This window comes from Balaenoptera physalus, assembly GCF_965194825.1.
Source record: "Balaenoptera physalus genome assembly, chromosome: 9".
Taxonomy (NCBI): domain Eukaryota; kingdom Metazoa; phylum Chordata; class Mammalia; order Artiodactyla; family Balaenopteridae; genus Balaenoptera; species Balaenoptera physalus.
The window spans coordinates 37,623,482-37,647,105 of record NC_138888.1 but is presented as its reverse complement, the minus strand read 5'-3'; the positions used below and the strand labels follow the sequence as shown (position 1 = coordinate 37,647,105).

The 23,624-nt window shown below is 36.2% G+C and overlaps 1 protein-coding gene across 9 annotated transcripts in view; it reads left to right on the top strand.

Moving 5' to 3' along the window:
- Positions 1-23,624, top strand: part of NKAIN2 (sodium/potassium transporting ATPase interacting 2) — a gene marked incomplete at its 3' end in the record, with an annotated part of 998,865 nt that overhangs the window by 828,789 nt on the left and 146,452 nt on the right. For all 9 annotated transcript variants that reach the window (XM_082474964.1, XM_082474962.1, XM_082474963.1 and 6 more), the window contains one exon: positions 9,942-10,142. In XM_082474964.1, coding sequence (XP_082331090.1) covers positions 9,942-10,142 — 201 coding nt within the window. The remainder of the gene's footprint in view (positions 1-9,941; positions 10,143-23,624) is intronic.

Below are 23,624 nucleotides of genomic sequence, written 5' to 3'. Positions count from 1 at the left end.
GGACTGAGCTGTGACTGATGCTGTTGCAACATCAGCACCATTTCTAGAATGAACTACTCTCCTGCCCACCACCCCACTTCATCCTCACCTTTTCACCACTGTAACAAAATTATTAAATTGTTTCTTCCCCATATTTGTGTTCCCAATGTCTACTTCTGTGTCCTCTTACACTTCGGGGAAGAATATCCCCTCTTTGTAAAGGAGAGAGAGGAACTAAGTGTTCTTTCTATGTAAAAGTAATGATGAGTATTTTTCTGTTTCTCAGTGTTTTCCACCAGTAGCCTCTTGGACTTGTGCATTACAAAAGCTGCAAAGAGCTCTTTGGAAGCAATCCAAAGGAAGTAGGTACATATACTTATAGGTGTTTTATTTAGACTTAGAGGTTTATTTATATTTGTCTCCACAAATTCTAAGCAGTATTGATCTATGTACTTGCCAGGATAAAACAAGACAAGAGACAAATCTTACCACTTAAAAAAAATCTCTCATGAGAATAAAGTACAACTAAAATATCTTTAAAAGCTCCTTCATCTAAATGCATGGCTAATATACCTCTACTGTAAATTCAGGGTACAATGAATTTTGGATTAGCGTTAGCAAACCACCAAAGAGGACACGTCCAGGTCTTTTATAGTGCTGTGTAGGTTTCTGAACAGCATTTAGAAATTTTTAAAATAAATTGTATGAATTATGAGTCCACTGTTTTTTATTCTAGAACATCCTCCTAAAGAATACCAAATACGCTGTTTTGGCAATGATTGATTAGGTGGCCAAGAGAATTTCCTTAAGAGGCAGCAAGGTTTAGTGGGAAGGCATGCATTCAGACAAAAAATAGGTTTGAAACCTAGTTTCATCCTTAATAAAAATAACTTGATGCAGTTATATATGCACTCTCAGCCTCATTTTTTCTTCTGTTACATAAGGATAATAATCTCTCCTTCTAAGTGTCCTTGAGGCATAGTCTAGGTAATAAATACAAAAGTTTTATTTCCTTTCTTTTTGCAGTATATATATTTTCTCAAACTTAACAGTAAGTTGAAGAATTTATAATGGACTAACAGATACACTTATCTTCAAAATGAAAAGATATAAGAGGTCTTATAGAGAAATTTTCTGTTAATTAGTATTTCCTTGCATCTCTAGTTATGGTCCTTCTCAATAACTGAAAGATGGCTCTCTAAAGTCCAGCATCAATGACATTAACGCTTGGCTTATCTCCATCTTGCTACCATTTTGGGTCATATTCCCATGAATTATTCTCTCCCAGAGAATGAATGAAGAAAGGAAAGGATATAAAACTTTATTAACATTTCTGGTAATAAATTTAACTAAGAGACATTTTGAAGTATGGATCAAAATGTGATTGGGCTCCCAATTCAATTCTGTTGACAAGTTAAAATCTTTGGAGGCAAGCGAAGATACTATCCAAGTCAGCATTTCCAACTTTGGGAAAATGATAGCGTCAGGACCGGGGGTGGGCTGCACACATAGGTGGGATACTGACTGGCAGTAATGGTGGGGAACCATTGAGGAGGACGTTTCAGTGTTCCTGAAACGTCACCAAGCCTTCAGTATCATCAGTACCTCTGCCTCCATGCCAATTAAAAATCCACATAAATGTACTTTAGAAGCAAAGGAAATGGTGGCCTTCAGATGAGTGCCAAAATGGCAGTAACATCTTCTCTTGAAATAGTTAACCTGTTCTTTGCGTCCCTGTGTCCCTAGAGGGAATGCAGATCACTTTTCAAAGCTCTTAGACGGGAAAGGAACACTCACAAAATGGGAAAAGATACCTGCAGGGTGGGAACAAATGAGAAAGTGAGAAAACAGCAGGAAAAGCTGCCTGAAGAGGTTTCAGTACATCAAAAACTATAAAGTCAGTGAGAAGTTGATCTTTCATTATTGTAACCAGCTGAGAAAATTCTGCCTCTAGCATATGCTAGTAAGGGTGTGAAAGAGAGGAGAGAAGACTCATTTTGCCAAACTTAGATCCCACTCATGGCTGATGAGTCCTAACTTTGGAAGTAAAAAAATAATCAAGACTTTTGAGCCTGGAGGTTCAATTAACTTTAACAGCACGGCAGCTTCCTTACTGAATTCTTTCTTTCTTTTCCTTTCAATCTTTCCTTTCCTTTCCCTCCCTCCCTCCCTCCTCTTCCTTCCTTCCATACAGCTCTTTCAGAACATTACAAGGATCACCTTGAAACAAAATTCTTTGTATTCCCAACGCAGACTTTCTTCTCTAGCTGAGAGTTAATACGCATTTCTTAAGCAGAAACAGTGACGATATTGGGGCTTAACATATCCCTTTCCCACAAGAAGAAAACAATGGACCAAGATAATTTATATATATATATACACACACACACACACACGCGCGCGCGCGCGCGCGCACACACACATACACACCAGTTATAACATTATGATCTCAAAAAAGGAATGGAATTAATCAGGAAAAGCTTAGAAGGGGTAGCCCAAAATATTAATTTAAATACAGAGATAAATGCAGGATGTTAATAAGAAGTATTGAGGAGGATTTCATTAAAATGTAATTTTTGCAACAATGCTCAGGATGCAGACCAGTTGTAGAATAACATAAAACATTTATCTGGACTAAGGAGGCAATTAGGATAAGACTTAGAAAAGTGAAATAATGGCCTTTGTTGCAACATAGACATGAGAAACCTGTTTTCAGGCAAGAAACAATGAAAACATGTAATAGCAATGAACTTGAAACATTTTGTACTAAATCTTTAGTGAATCTTTCCACATAGTGGGAAGAAACACGTTTTGTTTTTAAAACTAGATTTTATAAATCCAAATATCAGATTTTCCTCATTGATTTTAGAGGAATGGTTGTAATGTTTTGCATGCTCACAGAAATATTTTCTTGATTTTTCCTTGAATAACTAAAGACATGAGCCAGGAACTGGAGTTAACACTACCTATGGTGTCATATTGAATTATGATCCATAATCAACCAAATCCCAAAGTTACCCATAGTTGAGGATTCTAGAAGAAAGTAGGGGCACAAATATATTTTTTATGTTCCATCTACTTTTCTTAAGTTTATCATATAGTAGGATGAATTACATCTTTGGATTTTGGAGTTGGTAGATATGAACTTCCTTATGTTCTAGGCTGCATTCCTGTATATGCAACATTCATTCAACTTGTCAAATAAAGTGCATTTGTAATTTTGGTTATCTTCTCAAAACCGTATTTTCTTAGCTCCTTCTTCCTGGCATCTTGAACAATATGACTTGCTTTCACTAATTCTTGTGTTACCAGGATAAATTTGGCATTAGGGTTTTTATATGTGTGAGCAGGTTTGCATAGATTTAAGCATGTATTAACAGAAGAAAACAGCTATGTTTAAGGTTAGAATATTAAGTTCACCAGCTGGAAATAAGCTGTGAATGATTATAATTTTAAAGAATTTTTCAGAATTTCTTATGAATTAGTATCCACATATAGATATTGGCAATGAGATATAACACAATGCTTTCTGATGATCTTATAAAATTTAACTCAGTGTATATTTGGTTGTAAAAGAGTTCATTGAGAATAAGTGATTCTCGGTGTCAAATACAGCCTTCCTCACTATCCCAACTCCTGCATCCTCAGCTAATTAAGGATGCCATTCAATCACAGGGTTTTCTAACTACTTCTCTTAGTCCCAATGTCTAAATACATATGCTTTTATTAATATAAATATTTTGACCTTCCAGAGTATTTTTATTGTTGTTAAAGTTTGCTTCTTACCATTCAATGTGCTTGCTTGGCATTCCTCTAATATTAGCACCAGAAGTATGTTTTAATGTAATGTTGACTTGTTCCCATTCTTACTCTGAGAGTATTAAAATAATATAAAGTATTACTCTGAGGTGATCCTTGTCCCACCTCCCTGGACACTTAGGGAACTCAGCAGAATAGTCTAGGGTGATTAAGATGAAGTATTTGGATTTTATAGCATCTGTGTGATCACCTCCATCGTGACTATTTTTAACACAGCACCTGTACTGGTCTCACCACATGTTTCCTGCACTGTCCACCCCAATCCTACAGGAGACTTGATTATGTTTTCTGTAATATATCTCTGTTCATGTTTGATAGAGCCAATGTCCTGTCCCTGATCAAAAATCTTTCAATAAGCCAGGATGTTTGGTTTGGCATTTAAGTCACTCCCCAAACTGTCCTCAACTTATCTTTTTGAAGTGATTTTACACACTACTCCTTCTTAAAAACTCTCATCTCATAAAAATAAGGCTACTTACTTGTCCTTAAATACACAAGTATTCTTAGCTCTACAATTTTGATTATTTGGTCCACGCCAGTTAAAATGGTCTTTTTCCCCCAGGCTGTGGACCTATCTAACCTGGCTCTTATTTTAAACCCCAGCTAGAGTTCCCATCTCTAAGAGGCTGCCCCACCAGAGTTCACAGGCATCACACCCTCCGAGTTCCCAGACACAGATTGTCCACACCTCTCATTAGGTGCTTATCAAATGCTTCCTTTTATTGTTACATTTTATCTCTATACCTTGCCCTCCAAAAGAGACAATAAGTCCTGTAATGTTAGAGATTGCATCTTACATCTCTTCTCATCGTCATGGCCTGGTAGAGTGTTTTGCATATGGTATATGAATAATTAATATTTGTTAGTAACTATACCGATAACTATAACCTAATTGCCATTTACTAAGAAACATAGTTTCTAGACTTTCAGACACTAAGCAATCCATAAAGGCGAGAGTATCAATTTTTAATATTATTATTTCAAAAGAAGAACTAAGTAATAGAAAACTCCAGAAATTTAAGAAAATATTTCAGATTTTTTAAACTGCAACTGAAAGCTTCTCACTCTTACCTCCACCTTCTAATCTTTGCAATATCGAATTGATTGTTTACTATTAGAATAGATTATGCAGCAAATGCCATAAATTGTGAAAGTAAATTGTAGTTTTTTGTTGAAATTCTCAGACATTACTAGTATCATTTTCTCATTTACTTTTCAACCGTCTTTTTAAAATTATCAAATGCTTATTATTTGTTGAGCAATTAGGCTTCTTGTGTTGCCCTGAATACATACAACCCCATCAGAAACAACTTTTTAATGCTAATAACAGCTTCCATGTAATATATCAGACCCTGCTATTTTGAAAAATGACATGACCAATAATGGGGTCCTTTAATCTGAACTTTTTGAAGAGTTACTAAGAGAGATGAATAAATATATTGATACAAATTACACTATACTACTCTGAACATATAATTATTAAAGTCTTTTTAGATATAAAAGTTTTTTAATCTTACAATTCTGCGCCTATCTTGTATCCTTTTCAGTGTGAATTCATTGATAATATACAAGATTTGGTTTGTGGTTTTATGCCTTATTTTGTGCAATCAAGACTTATTCTTTGTCTCAAAAGTCCTTATAATTTTGAACTCAAAATTACAAAATATATGGGAATTAAATAACCTATTGATTATGCATGGAGCAGGTCATACTCAGGAATTTCTGTTGCACTTAAGGGGACTTAAGGAGACCCTTCTATTGTCTATTTTACAAGCAGGAATTTATATTTTGTGCTTAAAATAAGGCACCCATGCTTATGTGTGCCTTATTTTATGCTTACACAGAGACCTTTTGTTTAAATGTCCACAAGAAAATAAATAAGAATGTAAGATAATGCCAGAAACTTTCCAGTTAATGATCACTGGTTGAATATATGTACTTACTTACATTTCATCCTGAAACTCCACCAAGTGCTATTAAAGAATAAAAAAATGATAACACACAGTAAAAAGAGAACGGACAAGAAGTGTCAACAGTTTTTGGAAGACAGAAAGTAGACAGAGGATTAGCAAGTGACATAGCAAAATGGAAAAACCTAAAACTTATGATCATGCAGTGGGTTCCAATGTACAGATTTGACCCATAAAACCCTTGGAAAAGTCAGGATTTAGAAGTGGAAGGTGTATGTGAGGTACAGGATTGCAAATGCGAATGAACTGAATAATCTATTCAAGGGGCAGTTAGACTGCCCTGAGGTGCTTCCTTTAGTCTATGCAACGAGGCTTCTCCTCTGGACTGGTAAGACTCTTGAAGCACAGGCAGGCATGCGTTAAGTTTCTGAATACGTGAGCATTAAATTAAATACTGTATGCTGACAAAAAAAGCCTGCATATTATGTAGCAAGGGCATCAGCTCCTCCCCAGTTCAGCCCAAGGAGGCTGTGGTCTGATGTGTACCCCATAAGTAAAGTGGAAGGCCCAGAACAAATCCTACCAATCCCTACAGACCTAGCATGTGGAAGGCCCTGCTCAGTCATCATATGTGAAGGATACCAGCTGATCAGCCCACTAATGCATGACAAACTGCCAATCAAGTTTTAGTTTCTCTTTGGTATGAAAGGACAACTTTTGTGAAAGACTTCTAAGAAACAGCTCCAACAAGAAAGTCAGAGGCAAAAATAAACATAATAGAAACTATTCAGGCGTTCCCACTGGCTGTTCCCTCTGCTTGGAATGCTTTTCCCCGTATCTGCTCTCTTTACTCCTACACTTCATTCAGAACTCGTGCAAATACAAAATAATGAGACATCTTTTCCTACTATTATATTTAATATTGTGTTACACTCCCCATCACCCAATTCTTGGCTATTCTATTTCTTTACTTGAGCTTATATTTCTGCATATATTAATCACTACACAGACATTCTGATATGTTCCTGTATTTGTTGGCCATCTACGCCACCCCAAAATGAACACTCATAAAGGTAGGAACATTGCCTATTGCACAGAGTAGATCCTTGATAATTACTGTTAATATTATCTACTTATCTGTTTACTTATGTAGTAAAAATAAGTAACTTGGATAAAGCAAAAACAACGTAGGAAACACAATTTTAAAAGAATAAGTATTCAGAGAATAAGAAAATTTATAGCCAAGAAACAATTCAAATATATCAACTATACAAAAGCAACAATTAGAGAAGAATTAGCTCTTAAAAGTTCCAAATATTAAAAATTAAAGATATAGTTCAATATAAGTTTGGGAAGACTTGGTAAAGAAAATCTCCAAGAGAGTAAAGAGAAATATAAGATACGAACAATATGAAAGAAAAAATAAGAATGTAAGAGATCAATCCTGAAAGACAAATGTCTGACTAATAGGAGTTTCCTGCAGTAACACAAAAGAGTAGAGGGGAGGGAACAATTAAGGATATAATGTAGGTTGTTTTCTAGAATGGAAGGAAAGCGCTCTTGGATGGAAAGTCCCTCCAGATGCTCTACAAACTAAGTGAAAAAGAAACCCATCAAGATACTGTTTTACTGAATTTCAGAACTTGAAGCTAAAAAGATTTTCTACATCAATAAACCTCAAAAATATAACATGGAACCAAAGTAAGTTACAGAGTATATATATATTTTAAAACCTAAAAAAACAGCATTTTATATTATTAATAACTATGCAAATATCCAGTAAAACTACAAAAAGCTTTCATGAGAATAATGACACCAAAATCATGATAGTAACTATCTGTGGAGAGAGAGGGGCAAGTCATATTTAGGAAGACTACAGAGGAAGCATCATTTATATGTATAAAATTTTATTTAAAAAATGACTTTAAGCAAATATAACATAAGATTTAATGAAACTGAGTGGTGGGTATAATGGTATTATTATAATATCCTCTATACTTTTTGATGTTTTTGAAATATTTCACTGTTTAAAATAAAAAGATGCAAGAAACCAAAAGAAAGAAAACAGGTTACATAAAAAATTACAGGGAACAAAATGATATCAGATTTCTTAACTGTAATAATGGAAATTAGAAGATAATGGAGAAACGGCCACCCAGTTCTGAGAGAAGATTTTCAACCAAGAAGCACATATCCATCCAAAATATCAGTCAAGTAATATAAAAGTAGGGTAAAAACACTTCAGACTTAAAATCATTCACCTATTCTTAAGAAAGTAGTGAATTATGTACTCTGTTAAATAAGAGAGCAAACCAGGTAAGAGAAAGACATGAGAGCTGTTAAGAAAAAAATTGCACTGGAAACTTGTTAAAAGTGGCAAGATAAATTTTATTTTAGCTGCTGTAGTAGAGAAGACAGACTTCAGTATAGAGCTGAACTCCATGCCCACAAATTTGATTACCTAGGTGAAATGGACACATTTCTTTAAAGTCACAATCTGCCAAAACTCACACAAGAAGAAATTTGAATATGCCTATATCTATTAAATAAATTGAATCAATTGATATATATATATATATATATATATATATATATATATATATATATATATATATATATATATCAATTAATAACTTTTCAAAGCAAAAAGCACCAAGCCCAGATGGGTTCACTGGTGAATTCCACCAAGCATTTAAGAAAGAAATTATTCCAATTTTCTGCAATCTCTTCCAGAAGACAGAAGCAGACGGAAAACTTCCTGATTCTATGAGGTGGCATTAACCTAATGCCAAAACCAAAGACAATACAGGAAAATAACACTACTTTTTACAAATATAGATGCAAGTATCCTAACAAAATGTTTTCAAACAAAATGAATTCAACAATGTACAAAAATAATTACACACCGCAACCAAGTGGGATTTATACTAGACTGGTTCACTATTCAAAAATCAACTAATGCAATAAAAAACAGACACTTTTGGCCACTTAGCAGGTAGCTCCAGCCACAGGCTTTATTTTGAGATTTATTCTGCCTGAGTCAGAAACCAGTTTGCTGTATCTCCCAGGTTCCAAGGGATCCTTTGAAGCCTTTCTCAACAGGCTTGAAGAGAAGAGACCTTACCCCCTCCCTTACCACCACTTTATGGAGATGATGAGACTCATAACATAGCTCTCTCCAAAGGAATACTCTCTCCAGTCTCCAAATTCCCTGATCACTTATGCTCAGCCCTTTCATAGGTTCAGTTTAAGTGACTATATTTTAATATTTCCTATGCAGGATCTGCCTGGTCAATCTGGTACCTCATTTTGGCGTGAGAGTAGTTGGCATCTATTATCTTGAGGTTCTATCACTGAGACTGAAATAATTCCTTTTCCACCATTGATCCTCTCTGTTAGAATCTTCCCCCATGACTTGCTGAATACTAGGATGTGTCTGATGCATTCTCTTCCTGGAAAACAACATTCGTCCCTGTGCTATTGACAGCTCCACATTTGTGTATGTGATTTCAAGGTCGCTAGTGCAGAAACTACCATCATTCCATTTGTAGCTGCACATCACCTAACATGCTGAACCTCATCTAAAGAGTTGTTGACTTAACTATTTTCACCCTGCAATAATTTGCTGATGATATTTTCTAAGAAGTATTGTGACCAATTTTATATTAGGAGTTGGCAAGATTGAAAAGGTCCTGATTTTCTAAAATAATAATAAGTGGGGGGGGAGACAAGAAATAATGTGTTTTATTAAGTAAAGTTCTCACATATTTTAACCACTAACCACATTATTGTGTTAAATTTTTCCAAACTGATGTACAGTTTTAACATTTAAAATGTGCAAAAGGTAAATATTCTCAGGGAGAGGAAAATAGCAGACTGAAGATGAACTGCACTTGATAAAAATAGTTTAAAACACTCCCTTTGTAATATTTACAAGCCCTAAAAGCTAAGACTTCTCAGTGTAACAATGTAAGTCTGACAATTCTACTAATAAGTATTTTTATTTGTATCACTGCAGTCAGGCAAACCTTCATAAATGAAATCGATAGACATAATTTTCAGGTGGAACTGACAGTCTGACTTTAGATGCTACCTTTCTGCCTATAGAATACAGCAAGGGGAGGGGAAAAAAATCCACATTTCAAAATGGGAAACTCAAAAGCAAGTCAGTCCGAATAAGCGAACTTAACATTTACGAAGTAATTCTCATCCTTATAAATTGCCTTCTTGCAGGAAACAGACCTTATCCTGACTTTTAATATTTCAATGCACCGATCTTGGTGGATGGAGAATGGACCGGGATGTACGGTGACATCAGTGACACCTGCCCCAGACTGGGCCCCAGAAGACCATCGCTACATCACGGTCTCAGGGTGTTTTCTGGAGTACCAGTACATAGAAGTGGCTCACAGTTCCCTCCAGATTGTCCTCGCAGTAAGTGTTGACAGCCAACCACTCCTTCTAGTGCTTCCGGAACCGTTTTATTTCTGTGCAAACTCAGTGCACACAGTTGCAACCCGTGGGTAAAATGTGGCTCTGTGCTTTTTCCTAATCAGTGCCACTTTTAACAGGGATTTGTCAGGTTAAACCCGGCTGTGCTGTGGACCGAGTGCTTCTTTCTGGCTGTGCTGCTAACTCTGGGAATTCCCCTCTCCCTTTGCCCTAGCTGCTTCTTAGATTTCCCCTAGGTACCATCCATCTCTTTTTATCACCCCCCCACCTTTTGCAAAACAATTCAGCTTTTCTATAAATTCCACTTCTAGACTATCATGCCCCTATTTTTCATAGTATTATGCCAATGAAGAACCCTCCCTCTACAAGAAGGCAGTTGGAGTTATAAATAACTCCTTTGTTGTTGAAGAACTTTCACTAAAGCTAAATGCATACTTTTGTGGGATTCATAAAGTTAAGGCAACTTTATTATACATGTCTCCACTTATTTATTACAGATTGTGTATGTGCAGATCTACGTATATTTTCTTAGACTCCATGTAGATCTGCAACTGAGGTGCACAGTCTTAACAACTGTAAACAACAAACAATACAATTAGAATCTGCTTGTGACCTCTTTCTTTAACTACTTTGAGAATGATATTAACTCACAATTCTTAAATAACAAGACATAAAATGTTCTGGTTAGAATGGCACCAATTGGTTCACATAAAATTCTTCTGGAATTTAAAAAGAAACTATGTGAGTGTGTGTATTAGGTTATGTAACTAATATATAGTTATTAGATTTTTTAAAATGAGGAATATATGTATATAAACATATACATACACACACATACATAATCACAATGGGCTTTGTACGCTGTGCTAGTAAACACTTCCCAAGTCTCTGTGACTAAAAACCACAAAGGTTTATTCTCATGGGTCGGCAGGAAGTTTTACCAATCACTGTCACTAAGGAAACAAGGCTAGGGACACAGCCACTATCTCAGTCATCACGGGGTTGCCATGCCAGACAGCAAGGATAGATCTGGAGTGTCTACATTGGCACAAAAATGCTCCTCCTTGGGAGGAGAAGCTCATCATTGCTCCTAGTTCATTGTCCAGAACTAGACACACAGTCCTACACAATCACAAATTGGTCAGGAAGGAGGGAGAACTGTAAATATTTGAAGAATAGCATAAATTATTTCCGCAATATTTGAATTATGTTCTTGGCTCAAGCACTGAGTGATCTCCCTTGAATATGTCCAAGCTGAAGCACTTCTTAATTAAAAAAACAAAAATAAAAAACCTTCTTTAATAGTCTGAAACTCTAAAACTGTTCATTTTGATTATTTTTAAGTAAAGATAGATTTGATGGGATGGAAGTAGTCATTTCACTGTTTAAAATTCATTTAGGTGAAGTATTCATTCTCACATGGGAAAAGTAAAGTATTTCTGGTATTTGGCGACAGATTAAATGCCTTCATATATGTGTTAGAGAGGAGTTTTAGAGATAATATTCCTTCCTTGGAACTCCCTCTTTCTACTGTACCCAGAATTTTTGGAAAACTTCCACTTATGCATCAGGGATGATGTAAACATATAGTCTGTGTGCATGGATAGGTATATGTGACTATTTTAGAGAGTTATTTGAATTAATGTGTGTAAGTATAAACTATATTCACAGATTTATTAAACCCCACATAAAATTTTGGCTTGCAGATAATTTGCTAAAGAAATACATTTGGACATGGAAGCATGTGTTGAGTCTGTCATACTGCCCAAAGAAAAAATATTTTTACATAAGGAAAAACCATCTGTAAAGGCAAAGTGGCTAGAGTGCAAAGAAGATGGATGAAGTGTCCCTAAGAGCAGATGTGACCAATATATCAAGCTACTGGCTCTCACTTCTCCTGTCTGCATTGCCCCCCGTTGAGTGGAGCCATCGTTTGAGCAGGCCATCACAGGATGTGGCATCCGTACCTCTCCCCTTTCCACCTGTTCTTCTTTCTGGGGTAGTTCTTTTACTATGCTGACTGGATCACCTGAGAGAGTACGTCAGCAACAGATAACCCAAGCCAGTTTTTTGGAAAAGTTTCAACACACTTTCTGTCTTTGGGCTTGTTATTGTCTAGTTGGCCTTGGGGTGAAAGCATCTGCTATGCAGAAAACTTAGCACATCTTAACTAGAATTTTAGAATGCAAACCAAAATGGGGCTTATCTTGAACAATCTGCTCCACCTAGTTATTGGAAGCCTTCCCACTAAATGTTCCTACAGTCATCCTGATCACTTCTGCTGGCATGTTTCAGGGGTGAAATTGTGGCTCCAATCTCTGCTTCTCCCCTTTTCGTGTTACCCAAATCATCTTCCTGGCAATCCAATGTTTAGTTCCGTCCAGTCCGGTGAACACTTCCTGAGTGCATATCCCCTGCTGGCATCTAGAGAAACAAATGACAGCGTCTCTGACCTTGAGGCTGTCATAATCAGAAATGGGCGTGGTTACTCAGGGTACAAACCTGGGGCAGACAGGCACACTTCGGGAATGTGGTACACAGAGAATACGTTTGTGCCATTTATGGCATCACCTTGGCGTCTTAATTCCATCCTGCTTTTTGTGAAGTCAGCTAAACTCCCACACCTCTCTTTGTTTTCACCAGCCTTTGAAGCTGCCCTCTCTTCCAGAATATCTGGCTTCGATCTGCTTTCATAAACCGCTGCTGTCCCAGCTACTGCTCTTAACTCCAAATCTCTCTAGCTCTTTTTCTCCACCTTCACTCAGCCTGTCTTTCACAGATTCCTGACCCCCAGCACACCTGTCACCCAGTTGTTCGGTTTTCTGCCAATCAACTCCCAGCTGATTTTGAAATTAGCATTCACGAAGCCCCCATTTGCATCACACATTTATAAGGTATCTCCCATCTCCAGCCAAAGGAAGGCGAGTATTATATCCATATAATTGGGAAGAGGGGTTATTAATCACACAGACTCCAGCCGAGAAGAAAGGACTGCCAGAGCACCATAATGATGAGTCAGGTGTGAGATTTCGAGCTTTCTCCTTCTCCAGCAGCATTTTCTTCTGGTTAGGATCAGATATCACATTCAAAGGGAATACAGGTGTGCATAGTTTCAATAAAATAAAAAATAAAAAAAATCTTCACTTACAAAATAGATAAAATAAATATGTATGGAAAGAGCCAAGGAAGAGATTAACTACAGAGATGGTGCTGTTTACATTACAAAACAATTAATCTTATTTCTTCAAACAATGTGTGATTGCAACTGTACAGTTTACAAAATGCATTTACGGGAATTTAATCTTTCCACTTGTGTAACAGTCCTGTGAGGTCAGCAGAACAGATTAAAAGCCTTTCCCAAGATTTCTTAGCTAGTAAATGGGGAAGGTGGACATGCTGTCCTAAGTTTTTCTCTGGTACCAAGGAAAGGAAATAGGCTTAAATCTGCATGCCGGCATCAGCTGATGGATAACAGATTCATGAAACCCCAAAATTCAGACTTCTCTTCAGTAGCAAAGAATGCCGTGATTAATTAGCTATGTCTCCCATGGGTAAGGGGAAGGGAGGTGTATATATCTCATGTTTGTTACGCACACACATTATACCTCACTTCCTATAACCAACACAATGAAGAGGGAGTATGTTTTACAAAGAAATGTAAATAAGTGAATCATTAAGGGAAACTTCTATTGTACTAACTGAAGTAGCTTTTTATTTTGAAACATATGTTAAAATTCCAAATAATTCATGGGAAAACAAAAGCAAATACTTAATCCCTTTCTTCTCCAGCTACCTCCAGAGGACCAGTATCTCCAAATTTTATATGAACTTCTCCAACCAAAATTGCCGAGCTTTGTTTTTCTTTATTTCCTTTACTTCTGACACACTTCTAAGTTCATAGCAGGTTGACTATTAATTTTTTTAAGAGACCAATAGAAGATGTTGGTAAAAATATAAATAAGTTTACTCTTTCCTACAGCCATTAAAAGTGGCTTAGAAACTGTATACAAATTAGCAGGGAAGAAAACTTTAGAAAAGTTTCTGGTGCCCTGTTCATAGCCAAAAAATAGGTTCACTGTCCAATTTAAGCTTCAGTTATATCTATTCCCTATTCATAAAACTCTATACTCTATAGAGTGGAGGAAATGATAGAAATCATTGTTCAACATATCGTGGTACCAAAAACTTTTTTTTTTTTAAATAAATTTATTTATTTATTTATTTAATTTTGGCTGTGTTGGGTCTTCGTTTCTGTGCGAGGGCTTTCTCTAATTGCGGCAAGCTGGGGCCACTCTTCATCACGGTGCGCGGGCCTCTCACTATGGCGGCCTCTCGTTGCAGAGCACAGGCTCCAGACGCGCAGGCTCAGTAGTTGTGGCTCACGGGCCTAGTTGCTCCGCGGCATGTGGGATCTTCCCAGAACGAGGGCTCGAATCCGTGTCCCCTGCATTGGCAGGCAGACTCTCAACCGCTGCGCCACCAGGGAAGCCCCCAAAAACTTTTAAAAGTAAAATATATGCCTTTCAGATGGATAGAGTCACAGATGTTTCCAATTATTTCCAGTTAATGATATATAACACGTCGGCCATTTGGCTTGCTAAGACTTGCCTAGGAATACCACTGGTGAAGAAATTTGCAAACATTTTGACTGCCTTTATCCAAGTTGACTTGGGGTTGTGCTGGGAATGGCACATGGTGTTTCTCTGGATGTTGCTGAAGTGTGTGGTGCATGCATATGAGAGTAAAGGGCCTTATTGCTCACGCCGACTTTTTCTCCTATAATCTGGAAACACTTATCCACAGAGGTCTGATTTTCAAAGATTTGGGTTCCGATTTTCACGTAGCCTAGGACGTTGCTATTAAAGAGGTAAATATTAAATCTAAGTTGTGAACTTGCACCATTTTAAAGGGACGAGTGGGAGAAATGGTGTGAGCTGATACCCAGCTACTGCTGCATTCAGAAGTGCAACGGTTGCAATGTGGATATTCTCTATTACATTTATTTGAGTTGAAAAATTAAGACAGTTTTTTTAAGACAAAAAGTAAGTTTGATTTGGTTGATTTGTTTTACAGTGAAAAATGATTTAGCCATTTATGTTATTGGAGTCACCATTTTGCATAAACTAAATTAGCCAGACCTGCAGCTCCATAGTTTGATAAAAATACACTCAAATACACTCAAAGCACATGTTTTTAATTGACAAAAATATATTGAAATTAAATAATATTTCCCACATATTTTACATACACCAGATTAATCTAGGTGGCTTTATGAGAAAGAGTTACAAGCATAATGGCTGTTTATTATATCTTGGTGGTGTTTTTTGTATACTTTCCAGAAATTGCTGTTGCCAACTGGGCAATTTCCAATTCTTTGCTTTCATTATAATTGAAGGAAAACCTCATAGATTTGCCAATTGGTAGATTACTTGAAATAATTCTTCTGATAGGTAAATATGTAAATGTGGCACCCAACTTGGGAGAAGCTGCAGAAGTTGTGATGTCATTATAACAAAAGGCCTTTAATACGTCTCTATTTTTGAAAGAACAAGATTTTTCCATGCTTAAACCTAAAACAAAAGCAACTAGAATAGAATTCATGCTAAACTCTGCCTCATTCTAGTATTAATCAGAAATGCATTTCAAATGAAATTTTATTTTTTATGTAATTATTTTGATCAACATTTGTAATAGACTATCGTGTTTTGATCTATTGTGTAAAATAATAATTGTGATGATGGCTCAAATGAGAATACATTTTTATGTTCTCACCCCCCCCCCTTAAAAAGAGGGAAATATGTGAGGTGATGAATATGTTAATTAACTAGATAGTGTGAATCCTTTCATAATGTATATGTATATCAATTCACCACAATGTACACTTTCAGTATCTTACAATTTTATTTGTCAGTTATACCTCAGTAAAGCTGAAAAAAAAATTAAATGTCAAAAAATGCCCATTTTTAACACTTAATGCCTTATGGACATGGGAAAGAAAGATCAATTTTAAATTTATACATATTCTATTTAACACATACAAATTTATATATATGTGTGTGTGTGTATATATATAACTATATATAGTTGTACAGAGAAATATGATAGAATGATCAATATAAAACTTTCAAGTAAATAAACATACCACATTAGGAAAAAATTCTGTGGAAACTGGAACTACATAAAATTTATGATTGTTATAGAAGAGTATGTACATGTGTTTTTACATGAAAGAAAGTGAACTTCACATCATAGTGGTATTCAAATTTCATTGGATATATTTATAAGAATAAATAATGTATCTTTAAAATATATTAATATTTATAATATGCCAAAATAAATAGCCCTTTTGAAGCCATTTAGACTAATGATGAAAATATCAAATGTGAATTTCAAATGTACCTAGTTTCAAGTGGATTTCTTTCAGGGTATGAGGGAAGAGAAATGTTTGGAAGCCACTATTCTAAAGCAGTGGTTATTTCTTTCTTTATTCCTTTCTTCCTTTTCTTCCTTTCTTTTTCTTCCTTCTTTCTTTCCTTCCTCCCTCCCTTCCTCCCTCCCTCCCTCCCTCCCACAGTCCATAGAGACAGCCACAGAGTGGGGAGCAGGCATTTAATTCTCGGGGAGGGCTGACAGGGATGTCCCCTGTCCCCTTGGGGCCCCTACTGATTCCCCTAAAGCAGTGTTGCTAACACTAGCTGAGACTAGGAATTACTTACCCAGTTGTTTAAAAGATTACCATAAACATAATATACTTCTGGAAGTTTTTTGTCCTTAGGCCTGAGGTAGGGCCAAGGTGGATATATTTTTCAAAATTTTCACCAGAAATATTAGTCCCTTCCCTTTTCTTTTACTACTGATTCCTCAAATGTCCTGAATTGCTCAGAAACACAAGGTGTTTGGTCAAGAAGATGATTCTATATGCCAAGATGGTACCATAGCTCTGGTTGTTCCACCAACTCCTTTCTGGGCCTTAAGAGTCATTTCCCTTCCAGTACTGCAGGGTAAAGCACATAGTTATGTGACTAGTTAGTCAGTCACATAACTAACCTGTGGTCAAATACTGAATCTGTGTACTTACACTGTGCCTACCATATCTCCACACTGAAGAGTGAGTTGGTATAGAGCTAGGACTGCAAACTGAGTCGTCTGATTCTAGTCCAATGTGCAAAACCATACAATAGTTTTCTTCTTAGCACAAAACTGCTTGTTGTCTGCGATGGAAATGGACAGAATGACAAGCACTCGGTTTCTTTCCTAGCTCCCAGGATGGTTCAACAGCTTTGCTGCTTGGCTTCAAATATTATACACAGTGCTCCAACTCTAGTTCTCTTGGGTACTCAGATACACAGGCTTGCTTGTCAATAAAGGAAATAAATGTGATTTGTCTTTTTGCAACATCAGAATAGTTTATACAAATAGTCACAAATATATGAGAAGAAAAACCAAATCACAATTGTAAACAGGGGATTTTTCCAATGGACAAAGTTGCTTAATTAAGAGAATGAAGGCAGTAAACAGAATCGAGAAAGGACAGTTCTTGGTACAACTGAGTGCTCCAAAACACATAAACCATGTTCCACAAGCTAAGTTTAGAACCCCAACTGGATTTATGCCTGAATAGTAAGAAATACCAAGACCAATTGATACTTCTGAAATGGGCACATGTTTAAATTTCTAATCTATTCTCAATTCCTCTAGACGATAACAAATTCATTTGAACACTATCCCTTCAGAGCATAACACCTTAATGTCTTATCCACAGATGTCAATCAAGTTTTGGTAAAAATAAACCCTGAACAATCAGTTATCATGCCCTTTATTTTATTTTGCTTTATTCCTGAAAGGTGCCCTTGTAAATTGGTGACCAGTTCCGCGAGTCTGGGAACAAGCAGAGTACAAGAACTTGAACAGCCTCTAAAGTCAAATTAAATCTAAGAATTTTTTGCCTTTAATATTCACTGGTATTCTGTACATGCAAATTCAGAAATATCAGGTAAAATATTCACAGTTTGGGAGTAACAATCCTTAAATCTTACACCCAGCTGCATAATAAACTATTTTGTAATTATGAACTAAATGAGATAATGTCTAAGAAATTGCCTTGAAAACAATAAAAGTGGTATTATTTATTTTCTCCTTAGCTCAGTTTTTTCCACTGTTCCGAAGAACACTGTTATTTAGTCAGGCTAACTCATAGTGATGTGCAAAAATGAACTAAAGTTTACTTACTCCCTGGATAGAGCTGTGATTCTTAAATCCAGTGTGATACTATTTAGTGTATCGACACACCAGCCTACATGGGGGCAAGTTTTATCCCATATCAACCATTATCATCAGATTGCAATATCTGCTTCTATATGTAATGTTTGAAGCCCTTGCTTACCCCCAAAACATAATATCACTTGATCTACGAGAATGCTTGGAAACATCATGGAATACAAATACCAATATATTTAAGATGGTAGTGAGGATTATAGCCTGCAACAAATCATTAATAATTGGGTTTTCTTGAATAATATTAGATTTAAGTTTTGCCAGTCCTACAAATTAGGTTTAAATTACTTCCATAGAGTACTGTACAATGAATGATGTGCAATCCCATTTCTTATATTTAATTTTAGTCATAAATTATTTCAGAAAGAAAGAAAGTATCAATATATAAAATATAGTAAAATGAAGTATTTTTTTGAAAAACATGACAAGCTGTTGAACAAAGGTTACCATCCTCCTTTGTCATATATAGTATCATTGCCTTTAAGACGTCTTTCCACTCATGATCAGTTACTATGATAAAAATTTTTTAAGAAATCAGTCTTTGATGGCAATTTCCTCTTCACAGGAACTTCTACACACAGTGGTAGAATAATAATAGTAGAATGTGTTAGTGTTTTCAAATAACAGCAAGCCATTCTCAAAAGAAGGATGTAAAGATGATTTATAATGATAGCTATAATACAAGGGATAATTTATTGTTTAGTGTGTTATACATGAGTGAAAAGGAATAAAACTATGGGCAAACACACTTAAGCTAAATATTTTTTACGCAGTAGAAAAAGAGCCATCTGTAATATTCCTTCTGTACATTTGCTTTTACCAGTCCTACAAATAGGATTTTAAACTCTACTGTTCTCAACCCACACATTCTTCCACAGAACTGGGTGTATGATTCCCAGTCCTCATTATTCTCTTGCTTATTCCAGTCCTTGTGGCTCCATGGCTACATCTGTCCCGACTCCCACTCATTGTTAAATTCCTCTCAAGCAGTAACCCTTTGAGTCAAGACCACAACTTTCCGTACACATATGTTTCTCACTTCTATTCTTCTCCTAACAATTCATAATATTATATTGTATTGTACTTAATGAGGGAGTTCTTTCTCACATGACTCTTTTGGTTAATGCTAACTGCAAATACGGCTCCATCCACGTTAATAATCCAATGCATTTCTATATCACTGAATTTTAGAGAAATATTTGATTGCTGTAAGTCAATCTTTCTCAAGCTTTTGCTACAAAATCCCTTCCAGTGTTACATTTTACTTATTCATCTATTAGATTGTAAAATCTATTCATCACAATCCCATTGATGTTAAGATTTTTACAGTAAACAATGCCTTGCCAAAGTTTGATGGGCATGACGCATTATCATCAGTGTTCCCTCTATACAAATTAGTTCACATAAACCTTGAAATTTGGGGGGGTGTTTTTTAAAGTTCATTCAATGGGGAACATCTAGAATAGTATCAATGAAAATATGATTTTGTGTATCATTATTTTAACTACAGTGTGTAAAACATTTTCACATATAAGTTATTGTGTTGTGTTCAACAACCGTAAACGGGATTAACTCTGAGTGCCCTGCCAGTGTGGCTGTGACAGTTATTTGATCATTTAAGTTATGAATGAAAAATCATTGAAAGCTCTGTTTAAATGAATCTACATGAACATTTACCTGAGATTAATCTTCAATTTTATTTTCCTTTTGTGATCCATTACAGTTTTTTTTTTCCCCTTTAGACCCTATATGCTTACAGATGTTAATCTCCAGAGAAGCACAATGATTCTCCCAACAAAGGTGGTTTGTTGCTTGGCTTTGCTTTGCTGAAACCTGGTCAGAGGCTCTGATGACAGATAGTCTGCTTGTCAGCTTTGCTTCATGAATCCAAAGAAAATGGAACTTATCAGGAGCTGAGCCTCAAGCGCTACCTGCGCTCCTTATTTGGGCCCTTTCATGCTAGGTTGGCAGAGGTCTTAGTCTTTCATCTTTCGGTTCACTGACAGAAAGAGCAGGGAGCTGTTGCCCGTTTAGGTACCACTCTGCAGACTGCTATACTGCGAAATAAACAAACAATATATTTTTAGGGCACCACCTGCAGCAAGCAGCTGTACCAAACAGAGCAGAACCACAAAGGATGTGATTTGTTCCATTTAACATAAAGCCTTGAGGTTTGAGAAGAGAGGGAGGAGAAGGTTCTATGTATACAACCCGCACAGCCACAGTTTAAACTGAAGCTGATACTCTTTTCTAGACTGGAATTGAGGTATCATTATATCTTTCCTCCTTTCCCACCCTGCAACCTCTGGTTGAAAACAGTTCTATTATTGGGGTTATAACTGTTAACTGAGAAAATCATTCTCCTCTGCCAGTAAACTTCCTCTCCCATTCAAGGGCAGTTTTCTCTCAGGGCAACCTATACTGAAATGCCAACATCTGCTGTATCTAAGCTGTATATAAATGGTGTCTGGCATTTACATGATGCCAATGACTTGATTAGAGAAACTCATACACTTGGCTTACATAAAATTTTCTTATCTGCAGCTTTCATCTATTTCAGTCTTTCTTCAGGATCTGTGTGCTTCTCTAAATGTGCCACACAAGTCCAAAATACTCTGAAAGCTGAACTTTAGCTCTTATTTTGATTGACGATCAGTTCTTGTATTAACTCCTATCTCTCCAGGCATTAAAGCTGTGTACTGCATCATGATAAAATTCTACCACGTGCGCCTTGTCTGAGTACCTAGAATTTTGAGGCTGATGCAAGGGATATTTTAAGTACTCGCTTTTCCCCTAGATTTAAAAATCTCCTCATTCTCTTAATGGCTATTGATTCTGACCTCACAAATCAAAGTCACCATGTCATTTTGAGTTCTTCCAGGTGAGCTGGGATAAATACAATTAAATTATAGATGATCCTGGAGGCAATCCAGCTAGTTACAAATTGAGGTCATTTTAAGTACAGAGAGGGACAGTTACCTTTAGTATTAGAATGGACACCAAGAATTATACAATAATTTTGCTTTTGTCTTGACAATGAGCACATTTTACAGAGAGAAAAACTCCTCTAAATATTTAGGAGGTGAACTAGAACACCGTTCTTAACTCTTCTACCACTGACTAGTTTCTTATTCTAGGAGAAAAGTTCATTAACCATCTTTTTGTGCCTCATGAACACTCTTTGGTAAGACTAGTAGCTACTGCCCCAGGACTCAGAGAAGTGAGATGAAGGAATTACAAATCTGCAGTGATGCATGCTTTTAGCTAATGGAGGAAATCAGATCTTGTGAGTCAGGAAACTTAAGTTTCCTTTGTTATCGTCACCTTCATCATTAAGATAATGACCTTTAAGACTACTGGGCACAAAATAAATTCCGACCAAAGTGTCTTCAAGAATGTTTAATGTAGGAACTGCTTCCATCTCTTTCACCTTTCTAACATATTAAAGGGAATTTTCTGGAAAAAGCTCCCAGACTGGGTTTTGTTAAATTATGTCAGCTTCTGAATCCTTTTCAGTCAACTTTCTACTTTATGATTATGGGACAGTGCTTTTAACGGTAAATCCTTGAAACTTTGGAAGAAGGAAGGGAAATATCTCTAGTTCCAAAGAACAAAAGAGGACCTTTAGTTGGAGCATATTTATGTTCTACAAAACTAACAGTCAGTTAGACTGATCTTTAATGAGTTGTTACAGTATACTGAATATTCTTCAGGGCTCTCTGGGGAATATTAAAAGAAGAGAGTGTAAGCCTTCATGACTACAGAGTCTTGTCTCTGTAGAGTCAGCAATTTTAAAATGACAGCCTTATCCAATAATAAATACAACTCTGCAAGTATGTCCAACTAACTGGTTTTTAATCTGCCAGTCTTGGAAAGGCCTCTCTCCTCTGAGCCAGACAGTACTTTATTTAATTGAAAATATATGGACATTTCAAAACACCAAGAACAGAGACTGGCTGAAGTGTTCAACACAGTCAATGATCATTTTTAACCCCGTAACATCTCAGGCCAAAGTTAGGAACCTCCAGTTGGCTGAGGGATTTGCTCCCATATTCCAGAGATGGCACTGTTCACCCTGGCTGGAAAAAGAAAGAAGATCATATCCTCAAACCCCTGTCTCAGCAGGTTTGCCCAGGCTCCAATCCAGCAAAAGGGAAACCTACAATGACCCTTTATATCCTCTGTCTGGGGTAAGACTGCAGGCCCATGATGCAATTTGATTTCAAATTCTACCCATGATGTAATCACATTTCACTTTTATTTTGCTTTATTTTGTAGTCAAAGAGCAAGTTTTTAAATAGATAAGAAACAAGAGTCAAAGGAGAATAAAAAAAGTGACCTCCAACTAGATGAAGCTCTCTGTATTAGTCATTTATTTTCAGTATATAGGGATCGTGGGAAGAGTTTAGCAAGATTTGATTACCCTTATTAAAAACATTGGGCATTCTTCAGGTCCCTTCAGAAGGAAAAAAATCTTTACACATCTGGTGCCAGCTTTATATCAGGCCCAATTTGGAGATTTTCCTAAAAAATAGGCCAGCACTGGCATTCTTCTTTCCCAAGCTCCTGGCTCATCCCCTGCATCATCACGACCGTCTTCTTTTTTCATTTGTCCTTTCTTGTTACCTCCCACCTTGTAGTGCAGCTGGCTGATGCCTCTAAATGCCTATAGGTCAATTAGGAGATGATCAAAAACAAGACAAATCCTAATGTAGCTCTCCTCCTCTCAAGGACCTTAAAAGCTAAGAGAAGTTAGATTTTCAAATTTCTCAGTAATCTAGGGGTGGCATTGTCACCTTGTTTAAATCTGTATTTCCTTAATTACTCAGAAACATGAGGATCTTTCCATGTGCTTTGCAGAAATTCAGGTTTTACTTTCTGTGAACTCTTTAGTCATACCTTTTGTCTATTTTTCAAGTTTTGAAAAATATTTGTTAGTTTAAAATAATATTCTGAAAAGCCATTTTCTTGAGGTTATTATTATTCCAATCTTTCCCTTAGCTTTGTTGTGTCTTCCATCTTGATGTGGTCAAATTTATCAAATATATTCCTTTAAGACATGTGCTTTTTAAACCTTACTTAAGGAAGATTTTTACCCACCTAGATATCTCAAAAATACACTCCTATATTTGTTCTAAAGCAAATATTCTAAACATCTGCTTTTCACATTTACCTCTTTATTTTAGATTT